Raw genomic sequence first — 14,110 nt, 5'->3', positions numbered from 1 at the left:
AGTAGGAATTGGTAACTACTCAAAACCTTGAGTCAACACATTATCAATGAGGCCACAGCATACAACATAGCTCTCATAATCTGCAGGCCATGATCAGCACAGCATTAGCTTCCAGTACTTTTCCCTCTCTTTTATCCAGCCTGATCTGGGGCGTAAGATGGTGGAACACAGAATTTCTAATTCCCTCTAGTTTTTTGCTTTGTGTAATGTTTTGATACCAAAATGATAGAGCACAGCCTAATATACTTATGGTTTGAAATAAATAAATAGACAAAAGCACCACAATGCAGTGTAGGAGACTAAAACAACCCATAGAAGGAGACAGCAAAGAAAACTTCTTCCAGGAACCAACTGTAGAAGGCAGGGAATGCTTTTACCTAAGCTACATGACAAAGAAATGCCAAAGTATACACTCATGCAATATATTCAAACAAATTCTCAATAAAGGAAGGATATCCCAAAAATATCAGCCCTTTAGTATTTTGATGCTACACATCTTGCTTTTTCTTATGCCACCTTATGCTGATTTATGGGAATGGTGCTCTCTCCTGTGCATGGCACACAGCCACAAGGTAAGAATCCACTGCCTGAGATGAGGCTTTCTTTAGAGTGTGCAGAATGGAAAGCAAGTTGTGGCAAGGGTTTTTTCCCCAGTTTCATTTGTCACAGCAACCTTTATATATTCTTTCAATAAAACCTTCCCTAGAGTAGTCCTTTGTATCTACCAGGAAAACAACGTGTCACTGAGACGCCAACACTGTGATTCAGGCTAGAAGCAGAGGTCACTGCCTGCTGGCCCTCAGCCCAGATCCTCAAGAGCCCACTCTTATTTTGTAGCCTACATTACCATAAAAGCAATATTTTATTAGCAGAGGATTTCCAACTCTTAATGTATGTCCTGCTTTTTATGGCTTCATAATGTGTGCAAAATTCAAGTTTTTCTTCACTTTCTTTTCACTTCAAACCAATGAAACACATCCTGGCTGCAACACCAGCACCTCTTCTTCCCAGAAGTATTCTGGCACTCTCTTTGATATTGTCTTTCTTCTTGGAATAAGGCCTGCTTCTCAAACCTGTTCACATTCTTCTACACTATCACTTTCAAACACCTTTTATAACAATTTTCATATAGTGACTGTACAAACCATTTGGAGATCAAAGAGTTTTGAGTTGTCTGTAAACAACAAAAATGCTGGAAATTGAAGTGGGAAATTTCTGGTGCTTTCCAACCTGGATTTTTTCTTTAGTTGCTGGGTATTTCCTCTCAGAATTAGGGACAGTGGCTTTTTCCACAGCTTCTGCTTTGGTCACATGAGGTGGCAGCCCGAGGCATCACGCTCTTGGGAGGATCCTCATTCTATTCTGGGACACCAGAAAAGACAAAGCTGCGGCCACAGAGAGCAGCTGAAAGCACCAACTCACACACTGAACTTTCACTGAACAGTGAAGCTATGGAGAATCACCTGAATATGAATAAACCAAAAACACAGCCCCCCAAACATGATAAAACTATCAACTCTTCTCCTTGATATCCAACTTTTCAGTTTTTATTAGGAGACAAATAATGGTTCATCCTTAATGCAAATACCAAGTGATTCCCCAAATGATAATTGTTTTTAGAAGAAATTAATTCATATGTGATGTGAGCACACATATTTGAGTTGAAAAGGGTGATTAAAAGTGGATAGAGGGCCCAGGAATGGAGATAGGCCAAGGAAAACTCAGCTTAAAACTTGCAAACATTGAGCCCATGCCAAGTAATCTGCTTAACCAAGGGAAACCCCAGTAAATAGCCTGCTTCCTGAAAAGTGTACAGCAGTTGTACAGTCAGAAGTTCTCCTTCTGACTTGCAAATTGAAACACTTTTCAACAAAAAACAATGACAAAAAGAGGAGCAGACTTACTGCAAGTAATTTGAGCTCGTTATTCAGCATCACCAAGAGTTCTACATAATGAAACAGTAAGACATTGGCTAGCCCTGCCAAATAGTTGCCAATTTCCAGTTTCTAATACTGAAATAAAAGTGCTCATGGTTGGAGGTGCTTGGTCATGGATGGAGATGATTAAGAAATAGACAAATAAATTTCCCATCTTCCACTTCCATGCTTCAGAAAAATAAGAAGAACCAAAGCCCGTACATCCACGTATCGAACCAGGAACAAGGGAGGTAAAATACATCCCACAAAGGAATCTGCAGCAGAACCAGCAAATGGACTTGGTCCCAGATTGTGTCTTCAGACAGTCCCAAGATGAATATATTTTAATCAGATTTATACTTTAATCAGGTAATGAAATATAGCCAAACTGTCAAGAGTTCACACATGCAATACTGTCCCATAACTATTATGGGTAGCAAAACATGGCATTTCTTAGTAAAGGACCAATATTGTGCTATGATCTGTTACACCTGAAAAACAGGGGATTGTAGTCTTTGCAGCCCTGCCCACATGGGCAAAAATCAGGTGATCAAAGCCTTTACTGCCATCCACAAGGTTTCCACAAATGGCCATGCTTGGCTCTTGCCTGATGAGTCCTAGCAGAGATGGGATCATATGGTCTAAGGTTTGCGTCTTTATTTTATATGTAGTATTTCTGAGAAGCATTAAATCTGCATCTTTATTTTTCTTGAACTGCTAAGAAGCATTAAAAAGTATAATGTAATAGAGACACTTAATATCATCTAGATCAGTATGACAAGAACAATAAATTGCAGAAAAAGCAGTGGAAATCACTTAATCCACAGTGCCTGCTTAACAACAAAAGAAAAGAGGTCACAGGGAAACCACTGTGGAAGAAAACGTTTTACTTCTCTCTGTGGCTCTCCATGTTTTTAAAACAGAGTGCACAATTGCATGGGTGCCACAAGGAGGAACAAGTGTTTGAAGTCTAAGAACAGCTTTTTGCATGAAACCAGATATAGATAAAGCCTGAAGTTAAAACACAACATCCCAGGGTTGCTTTCCAAAGCACCATCAATCTTTAGGTGTAGATAAATTAACCACAGAAGTGAGTTTTGCTCAGTATGTTTTGTCCATTTTTAAAGGGTCCAAATGCTGCAGTTAGCTCCACAAGCCCAGTCCCCCTCTGTGGGGACTCTGACAGTCCATGGACCTGCAGGACTCAGAGCAGCACAGGGAAGATGTGCTCTCACACACCTGGGAGCAATTCCCAATGTTCACTTCCTCTGCTTGACATTAACCTATGGGCATAGTACCAGGGAGAGCCTAAGGGAAATTTATCTCCATTTCAAAGGAAAAAAAATAAGATTGTATCAGTCATAATCTACATGTTTTCCTGACACATTTCCACATTTGTCATGTTTTCGAAGTTCAACTGACAAACATAATCAAATCTGGCTTCCAATCTAATGTCATTGTCAGGAAAAAATAAAGAAAAGCTTTTTTTTTCAAATAGGAAGAATTATTTCAAGCAGTTTCTCTTTCTCATCAGCACACTCTTAAACAAGTTGCATTGAGCAATCAAAGAATCTTCAGAAAGCCACAAATCAGACAGCATGAAATTATATTCTGGGTTTTTTTCTAGAGTGCTTCCTCTTTCCTACTTAAAATAAAACTGAAAGGGAAGTCAGTTTTATTCACCCAAGAACTGTTTCCTCAAAATTTTCACTACTTGCTAAATGATTTTAAATTAAAAAATTAAAAATTCCCATGTACTCAAAAACCATGGCTATTCTATTTCACTTTTGTTTTAACCATTGCAAGTGTATATTAAAAATAAATTTTCAACAAGAAATAATGCTCAATTCTCATAATCCTTGCAAATCCCCTTCTAGAGTAATAGTATTAATAACCACCTTTCCAAGGGCAGATTACTGCCCATCTTGTATCAGACCATGCCACTTGGTACTTACTTTCTCGTGACAAGCACCTGCTCCCTTTTGGTAAAAAAGTAATTGAAATCCTGTAAGATTTCCCTGTTGTAGGTCAGAATCAATGGCAGTGACAAATGATAGCAACAAACCAATGCCAAGCAAGAGGAGACACCAAGATAACTTTTAGCATTATAACAAAGTGCAAGTCAAAATACAACCACTATTCAGACACAAAAAAAAAAAAAATCCACATAGTCATGTGCTGCAGCAGTCTTGCCAAAGCTTTGAGATACTGCACAGCAAAACTAAACTGCAGTAGGAACATTCAGAAATTGACTTTGTTGGTAAACATTTGGAGCCAACCATTACACATCAAAAATTGAGGCAAAACAAGTGACTCCTTCCAAAGTCAGTGACTTCTTCCAATGGCGAAAGAAGCCCACAAAAGTGTTCACAAGAACTGTTCACAGAATTAGAATGATGAATTACAATCTAACCCATCTTTTGTTCAACAGCACTCTTTCAGCTTTCTAGGGAAGTGTAGTGCTTCTAATTCAAAGCCTGCAGCATAGGAGGGTTTTTACATTAGGAAAAAACAAAACCACTTGAGCTCACCAATAAACAGCTCTCAAATAGTAAAAAAATAAATTTGGGGCATGATTAGTATTATCATAATATCTCAACAAGGTATATGCAGAAGAGACCTGAGTGTTATATCCTCTAATACCAAGTTTTGCAAAAATGTCCTCAAATTCTGTGGTTTCTATGGGATTTTATCAGCTTTTTTCCCTTCCCCTCCACATCATTGTATACAAGTACCTGGGTGAATGATGAAAAGACCCCATGAGAACTTTTTTACTCCCACTTTCGGTAGTTTCCCACTGTGCCAAAATTAGACACACCATCATGTTTTCACCCTTGCTGCAGGTTCCACTCGGGGAGGGGTGGGGGTTTCCACCCTGCGGCGTCAGTGCTGGCAGGAAGCTGCTCTCTTTACAAAAAAGAGGAAGCTGCCTCTCTGTGCAGGGCTCTGAAGCCACAGCCTGCTTTAACCCTGTATGGGCACATCCACCTCCCCCCAGAGCCAGGTGTGGTACAGCAAGAAGCTGAACGAGGAGAGAGTTTAAGGACTGGTTGCATCCAAACCTGCGTCTAACACAGCTGCAAGCACATCCTGCCAGTGTTGGAAGGCAAGACAAACTTTATCTTAGAATGCTTTTAGCATTTAAAGCACATTTAAAGAACACTCACTACTTAAATGGAAAAAAGCCAGTCTTGACGTAGGAGCTACATAAACGTAGTGGCCCCCTGGCAACCAGGTTTACTAAAAGCCAAAATTAATCACAACTGTCTGCTCCTGCTGCTTTAGGCTTTGATGGCATGTGCAGCAGAGCTGGGAAGGCCTGCCAGAAGGTTTCCTAATATTTATGGAAAAGCAATGCTCATCCTCATAACTGTTGGAGAAGCTCTCCTGAACCTGGAACACGTGTAGGGTTTCAAAAGAACCACAAACAAACACAAAACCAGAAAAAACGCAACATTTTCACTTCAGTTTCAGTAGGAAGAGGAGCAGCAGCATTTCTTCAATGATATTATCAACATGTAAAAATCTTGCATCTCATGAAAGTAACAGAAAAATATACCTCCAACTCAAAAAAGCATTTTTGATATCTCTTGCTTACTTCCTATCTTTTCTTCTATTTTGATGATAAAAATCTAATAGATTTTTCAAAGCAAAACATGATTTTGCTTTGAAAACTTTTTAATTAAAATTAACTCTAAGTTCAATTAAGAGTACAGAGACCCTAAAAGCTATTAAAAAGTTGCTTTAAGCTGAGAGTTTGATCAAGTACTAACTGAAAACAAAATTCATTGGTAACATTGATCAAAATCATTGATAACATGGAAACACTCTGGATAATTCAGGCTTGAAGGTACAAGTATATAATGATTAATCCTTAATTCCTTATGGCCATAAAGCCATAATCATGCTCATGGCTGACACCTACCCTACTTGGTGTATTAGTATTTATACATTCAGTCACATACCATGTTTTTGGGCAAAAAAGCGTCATTTTTTAGTCTAATTTTCAAGGGAAGTGAGTTTTGTGTGCTTATTCTGCTTGTCTGTCAAGTTCCCTCCGTATTTAATTCCAGCAAGTAATTCAGATTTGTGAAAGGTAGAGGTCTCCGTGCTAAAGAAATATCTGCTCAGAGAACAGCTCAGGTTAGTGCCATGGCTGAAGTCAAAGAGCTCCACCTGTAACAGCCCCACATGGCTGGTGCCAGCCAGGACGCTCACAGCTCTGATTCATTTCACATTCAGAAAAAAAGAAAACAAAAGCCTTTAAATGACAAACTGCTCCCAAATCAGCAGTATTATATCACAACATAAAGTTAAGCTTAGTAATGCAGCAACAGTGAATTTCCTATAGAAAGAAAAAGAAAAAAAAGAAAAAAAATGCAGGTCCTACTGAAAATCTACAAGATGGTTTTCAAGTTGTTCTGTGGTCAAAAATCTCTGTGTTTACAATAACTACAGTGTGTCTTTGAACAGCTCAAACCTGGATTCTCTTCAATCCATTCTACCTTAGGTGTCAACAGAATAGCTGCCAGTTTCTCCATATTCTTTATTTTTATGTCACATTCAAACATATATAGTTAGGGATGTATCCATCATCCTGATGAGATATGACTGTGCTGTCATTTTTCTTTACGCTGTGATACTACTTTTCAAGAAGGAAAAAAAGATCTCATTTTCTTCTTCTATGATCATAACTGCACTAAGGAATAAATTCTCAATTCCAGGTTTTTTGTGAGACAGTTTAATGACTAGTCAATTCAGCAACATAAATATTAGTATTTTTTAATAACTTCTTAATGACTATTTTAAAAAATTCTGTCGCTATTAAAAAATTGATGGAGAATTTTAGTTGGGGTGGCTTAACCCTTCAAACTCTTCCCATTGCCTTTCTCTTGGCACCTAGTATTTAAAATTCTGCCTTTTCCCTTTCTTTGTGTACCATAATTTGTCCTATTTCTTTCTTATGATACTCCCATCTCTGAAAATGTGTGTCAAATTTTATTCTGATGCTAAAATGCATTTTCAGTGCAAATTAGCAGTGTGTTCTAATAGTAATCCATTGCACCCCTCATTTTAAGGGGAAGGAGGCAAGACACATGACAAAAATCATAGAGTGAAATAGCTGGAATTCCACCCACTGGGAAAGGCTGGATGGCAGAACCACTGTGCAAAGCTGCTGTAAAGAAATGCAAAGTAAGTATTATTTTACTTTATATGAGTCTTACATAAAAGATTTTTCTTTTAATTTGAAAGCACCGGTGTAGGATAATTTATAGTTAGAGATTTGTACTGTTCAGAAATCACATTGGGCAGTCTTAGACTTGAATAAAATTTCGTTCAGACATTAGAGAGCAGAAGAATGCCTCTTGGAACTATGCTAAGCCAAACTGTGCACTAGGAAATGCAGGCAAGCACACTGCAATAACAGCTTACTGTAAAATTCCATATTGTTGATATTTGCTGCCAAAACACACTCCCCTGTCCTCCCATCCTTCCTTTCTGTGGCTTCAGACAAATCTCTGATTATGGGACTCATTCTGTGCCCCACAGTCATCCCCTTCTCAGATCTCATCTGAACACACACCTGACTTGGTAAAGTCAAACCATTCTTATCCATCTAGTGTCCATTGCAGAACCCTCATCCTCTGCAAGCCTAAATCAAGTGTATTTTACTAACCTCTTCCAAAAGTATCCTACTAGCATATAATCACATCCCTATCTTCCCACCTTCCCGTTCTAAACTGTTACGTCACATTTCCTGTAAATAAATGTCAGTTCCATTTCCATAAAGTTATGTCATTGTCTTTTGCCATCATCTCTGCTTTCTTCCTCATTCTTTATCAACTGCTGTTCCCCCAATCTACTTATTTCTACATCCTTATTAAAATTTCTATACCTTTACACAAAAACAAACCCACCTCACCACTAACATGAAGTCTTCAGTAACTACAAACTAAATTACCTACACAGAATATTGCTTTCACTATTTGCTGATTTGCCTCTGCTTGGAAGATTTTACACTGCAGGCATATATGGAATGGAGAGAATTTCTGATTTCATATTATTACTGATTCAGGTTTCCAAACAGAACACATCTACAATTCTTGCTGTATGATTTAAGTGAGCTTCTGAAGAATTTCTAGTATGCATTGGACGTTACTATGCAAAAATCAAGTACATAGAATGGTCAAACAAAAATTTATATTAAAAAAAAAAGTCAAGAAGTTGAATTGCAGAGTGCTAGTTCCCAGCTGTCAGATTTGCATTAGAATACATTGTAAACAGTTTCTAGGTAGCTCTGTAGGAATTTTATACTCAAAAGAAAACCAAAACAAAACTGCTAAAAAACCCGAACCAACAGAAACCCCCGGAAAACAACAAATTAAGTCATACTACATCACAAGAGGATTTTTTTAGTAATTTTAGCAGCAATGATATAAGAAACCAGCCAGTTAGGAATGCCCAGAACCTGCTTCCTTTCCCTCCCAACATCAGCACGCTGCTCTGAGCTACCCTGCCAATCCCCATAGCCCCAAAGGCAGAGGGAGCCGCGGAGCAGCGCCGCTCTCGCTGGGCTCAGTGACGGGGTGGAAGTCCCCGCTCGGTGCCCGGCACATGACACCACGTAACGGAGGCTGAGGCTCAGAATTTCCTCGGGACAGCCCCTGCCGTGCGCTTTCGCTTTCTGCGGCTATAACGGAGCCGGCAGCCCGCACTGCCCGAGCGGCGCATCCCGGCTGCGGCACCGAGCGGGGAGCGGCGCGGCTGGGAGCGAACATGGTCCTGCAGAGCCAGGTGGGTGTGCACAGAACACGGTCCTGCAGAGCCAGGTGGGTGTGCACAGAACACGGTCCTGCAGAGCCAGGTGGGTGTGCACAGAACACGGTCCTGCAGAGCCAGGTGGGTGTGCACAGAACATGATCCTGCAGAGCCAGGTGAGTGTGCACAGAACATGGTCCTGCAGAGCCAGGTGGGTGTGCACAGAACACGGTCCTGCAGAGCCAGGTGAGTGTGCACAGCCTCATGGGCTCCTCTGCCCGCTCCACACCCGGCTGGAATAGTTTCCTGCAGCCCGGTACAGCTGCAGTGACAGGAACGCTGTGCGGGTATGGCAGAGCTCAGCCGCCCTCCGGCGCACTGCCGTGCGGGACACTGATTGAATGTCATGCTGCAAGTTTAAAATTGTGATGCTGGCTATAAATTCACTGCCATTCTGGGCATTAGGTCATGATTAGATCACTTGTAACCAATTGATAACACCCAGGAGGAAGATTACGTGGTGGTAGCTTTATGCAATGGAGGCACTGAGACATGGAAAAAGAGGTTAATGTTTCATGTTACTGTGCTACGTGAAGTTTTTTCTTTTCTGGGTGGGAGTAAGAGAAGAGGCAGAAACATAGATTTGAATGAATATTATCCAGGTGAGATGGTTCTAGTATTGCCTAGGGAAGTTTAAAGTGATGCAGGACGCTGCATCATAAAGACAGAATCAAAGTTTGCTTGACGGGATGTTTGAATATGTCTTTTGGAGTAAAATCCCAAACTCAAGTGATGCTTTCCAGAACACCAGTAATCAAGTTTCACATTTGCAGCAAAGATGGGTACTTTTTCCCAAAGATGTCTCAGTCCCTGTTTTTCCAAGTTAAGCAGCAATGCTGAAATTTCAAGACTAACAGGATGTTTGCATTGCAACCTGGACCTTTGGTTACCTTATGCAACAGAATAAAAAGTATTTTCCCTAAAATCAAAATAATAGGTTTTATTTTCAAAAAATTGCAAAGGGATGTTTTCAGTTTAACTTCTGCTACATCAAAAATACTCTCATAGTACTTTACAGGGAAGTAAAGGTTTCTGCTGCAACAAATAAGATGCAATTCTGGGCTAAGTTTCTCTGGTGCATTTAAGCTTTAAGTGGATTGGTAGGGACCTGATGCACATAAGACTTGAAATCCCTTGAGAAACGATTTTCAAATTAACTAATAAGATATTGCACTGGCTACAGCTTATGAGAAAGAAACACTGAGCAGCAACAGCACACAGCTACTGTGCCTGGGATTTAAAAGCTGGATTTAGCTGTCATGTCCATAATTCTTAGAGCATTGGTTATGTAAAGGAGTAGGTGAGAGGAGGGTTTACTTTCATATTAAGGAAAGTAAAAAGGCTCTACAGAATGTAATTGCAGGATTAGTAAAAAGCATAAGGCAGCTTTGCTCCACTATTTACATATCAAGGCAATTTAGGGAAATCCTTATATAGAAAACTTTAATAATTGAAAATGAGATTGAGAAACAACTTGGTCTTACATTAAAGGATAAAACATATGTTTTCATATTTAAAAATTCATATGTGTAGAGAAGAATTTGGTAACTTTTCACAGGAAACTTTAAACTTTAAATTTCCCAATGAGACGAAATAATATTCAAGAACTTTTTTCCAACACTGACAGTTACTTTAGTAATATCTCTGCAGCTTTCCAGACATGCAAGAGATCTACATGTCACAGATTTCTATGCATGAGAACATTTTGACAGCAATTGCCATTCATCTTGAGGGGGAAAGTTAAAGAGACAAAGCAAGTAAATGCCTCAAGAATAACTTTTTAGAAGGAGCATCACAGTATGGGGCCAACACTTAAGAACAGAGAACCTATGAGGGGAGTAGTTGAACCTAGCTGGGCAGAGAAAGAGGAATCATAAGAATTAAGGGTGGAAACTTGTCAGTTTTGGTAATATGTACAACCCAGATCACAGAAAATTAAGTTATCATAAAAACAATTTTTAGCAAAGCTGCTGTTCCAAAACTAGAAGGACACTAAAATTTGAGACTCTGCACCAGAATGCATCAGTGACGTCTACCAAGGTAGCACTATACATAGGGTGTAAGGAAGTGCTAAGGGAGGAAATCCGAGAAAAAAAGTAATCACTGACTTTAGCCTCATGCAAAAGTCACATACTGGGGGAAATATGATGCTATTGTGTGTGACTGCAAAAAGGAGCAGTTAAAAATAAAAGTAAAAAACACTACAAAGAACTGGAGTGAAAGTGCTTTGCTTGGACTACATATAAAGACAGCGGCTATTGCTTTCTCATTTGTGATACCAGCTTCAGAGCATTCCCATTGAAACAGAACAAGTTACTGGTTTTAACCCAGATAACACATTAGAGGAACAGAAAATATAAGAAATGCCTGAATGGTTCGCTTGAAAGTGAAGGTGATTAAAACAGCCATTTAATGCTTTAACTTGTAAGGACCCTTAGTTTCAACCTTCAGCTGCAATTGTCATGGACTTGGGTTGCCCTTTGTCACAGAGCCACCCTTGCAGCAGCCCTTGCACAACTCCTGTCCTGTCCTAAGGACACACAGATCAGCCTGGCTGTCACATCCCATTAGGGGCAGAGCTGATGAAACCTGCTGGGATTCCAAGGTGACATCGTTTCTTTCATTACCTTTGTCACAATATTGATTAGATTAGGTCTGCAGCCCATCTTTGGCCTGCTACTGACCCATCACATCTCCTGGGAAATCATGCAGAGTGGGAAACAAAATTGAAAATGACTGGAACAATAGAGATGTTTGAGATGGTAATAGCTCATGGGACTCCCCCAGATGTGACAAGTGCTGATTTTTACTAACTATGCATCCTAATACATTAATCCCAAACTTGACAACTACGTATTACATCATCTCCTTCACAGTAGTCAGCCTTCAGGAGCTTAATGGCATAAAAATAACCCACCAAATATTTTCATTTCTTTCACTGGAGTAAATAACAACATGGTCAAAGTGCTGTCTGGCTAATTTTCCCTATCACAATTTTAAAGAGTAAATGGAGAATAGGTTGGCTTGCTGTCTGTGCAGCAAACCTTGTATCAGTTGTGTCCCATGCCATGTTTAGTTCAGATGTTTCACTCATGCAGGAGAGCTGATGATCCAGTTCAGAGAAGAGCACAGCTGAGCCATATGGCATCCAAGTAATCGTAGCAGTTAATGGCTAAAGACCCCTACACCTGCTCTGAGGTTTTCAACAGGCTTTACTTACTGGCATTAAATGCTTCTAAATATAATACATGCTCTGTCTTGGTATAGGCTTTGTATGTGACAGATTTGATAGTTTCGAAGGAAAAAAGGACTAGTCCCAACTGCCAAATATATTTTTAGATTGAGACAGAATAAAAGTTGGAGATTTCTTTTTTTTTTTTAACCTTTTTTCAGTGGTAGGTCAGTTTTTCCTCTTTCACATGTGGGCTGCTTTACAAATACCATCAGCAGGCACAGCTGAACCACAAGGAGCCTGAGCAATAGGTTCAGTAAATGTCACTCCTTTTACCTACACCTTTACCTCCCACATGTAACACCCACTCCCTCTGACAGCACCAAACCTATGTTTGAATTTGCCTTTCTTCTGCATGTTCCCTCCTTCTCCTTATTTCACACAGCTTTGGGAAACAGGACAGCTCAGCAATTAGTATCCCATAAGTAAAATAAACATTCCTATTGGCAGTGGGGAAGCTGGAGCACATCTGTCTCACTAACACCCCTGGCAGAAAATCACACACTTGATAACCTGGGAACCTCAGGGTCTCACAACACAAGAGCTTCCAAATTTGATTGCTGTGTGCTTTGAAGGATGAAGCAAAACAAGAACTGTGTATTTCATTCCAGTTTAGCATGCCAGGAGACTGCATCTAGATGCTTGTTTTATTTCCATGGGAGTAGAAAAAACATATCAAGGGGGAAAAAGAAAGACATCTAAGACTTTCTTATATACAAAATGTTATCTCTTAAACATACACATGAAAATACATATTCTAGGTGGCTGCTATGTTCCTTTTCACCACTGCTGAGATTCCTTTAAGTCCTAGAAATCCTCTCACTCTGTTCTTAAACTAGTCATTCTTTTTTTCACTCAGGAAAAAAAAGGAGCAGAGTTTCTCTTAATATAATTCCAAGTACTTTTATAATAGAATTTTTTTTGTGTATTACTGAAAGATTTGACAAGCAATTAATGTTCCATTCAAAAAGACTTTAAAAATTAGGAATGCACAGAGAAAAAAATAATACTTTATTATGGATTTAATTTAAATAAACTTGCTTTAAATACACTCTAGGATATTTAAAGTGAATTAGATTCATCTATCTATACCCATAAATATTACTCCAAGCCCCAATAAATTCACACAATGTATCTTCATCCTCTGCAAAAATCTAACCTGTAGGTTATTACTGTGCAGACTTCAATTAAAATGTAATAACAACTTTTACATCTAAAAACTATGGTTTGCACCTTGGGGATGTAAAAAAAGCAATATTCTGAGGATTGTCCAGGAACAGTCGATCAATATTTTTATACTTTAAGGGCTGAAAATTGTGGGAGGAGGTTTCAGCCAGAACTAGAAGGTTTTTTCTTTGGAAGGGTACAGTTCATTGCCCAAATAAAAATGTTCAGAAGATCCCTTCCTGCATAATTAAACAATATCCTCTAATTATGTTACACTTATGCCCTTGCTTAAACCATTAACCAAGTGGTACAACAGCTGTACTCTTCACACATTCCAAAATAATGAAACCCTGAGCAAAACCAAAAGGAAAAAGTAACCATTCCTCAACACCTAATGTAGAATTAAAATAAAAATAAATTAAACAGATAGTTTTGTTGCAAACACATTTTGTTTACAAAACCCCACAACCATTTATTTTTGCCCACAATATATATTGCACAAACCTAAGAGGACATTTGCACTGAAACCTTTCATTCATATTAACATGGGGAGAACCTTTCCTTCCTCAAAGTAATACACAGTACAGGTGTGTGAGGAAAACAACTTTTCAGGAGTTTTAAATAGCTTCAGCGTCAAACAGACCTTGCCCCACTTCTGTGTTCCTACTTCTTCACCCTCTTTTCTGCATTCCCTCCTTACATGCACTGCTTTCCCTGCTGCCCCAGCAGGTCCATGGTCCCTGCCCTGATCCCTTCTCCATGCTAATCCAATATGTGGCCCAGCTGCCTCTGGCAGCAGCAATTACATTCCTCTTCTGCCCTATCAATTGCTGGCCTCTTCACTGCCTCTGCTGGCTTTGAATACCAGGAAGAGGATTTCATTTCCATTCCCCACTTCCCTTCCCTCCCCATCACCTTCTGCTCCAACCAGGAGATGCACTGCAGTCCCACACACAAGCCTCAGCCCATCTCCAGC

The 14,110-nt window shown here is 39.5% G+C and overlaps 1 protein-coding gene across 2 annotated transcripts in view; it reads left to right on the top strand.

Moving 5' to 3' along the window:
• RASGEF1A (RasGEF domain family member 1A) overlaps nt 1-14,110 on the top strand; it is a 146,367-nt gene that overhangs the window by 87,889 nt on the left and 44,368 nt on the right. The window contains exon 2 of one of the 2 annotated variants that reach the window (XM_064716333.1): nt 6,995-7,109. The exons of the other annotated variant lie outside the window; for it this stretch is intronic. Within the exon in view, the coding sequence (XP_064572403.1) occupies nt 7,068-7,109 (42 nt within the window). The 5' untranslated portion in view covers nt 6,995-7,067. The remainder of the gene's footprint in view (nt 1-6,994; nt 7,110-14,110) is intronic. 2 annotated transcript variants of the gene reach the window in all.

Source organism: Zonotrichia leucophrys, chromosome 6 (genome assembly GCF_028769735.1).
Source record: "Zonotrichia leucophrys gambelii isolate GWCS_2022_RI chromosome 6, RI_Zleu_2.0, whole genome shotgun sequence".
Lineage (NCBI taxonomy): Eukaryota > Metazoa > Chordata > Aves > Passeriformes > Passerellidae > Zonotrichia > Zonotrichia leucophrys.
This window is presented reverse-complemented; position numbering and strand designations above follow the sequence as displayed.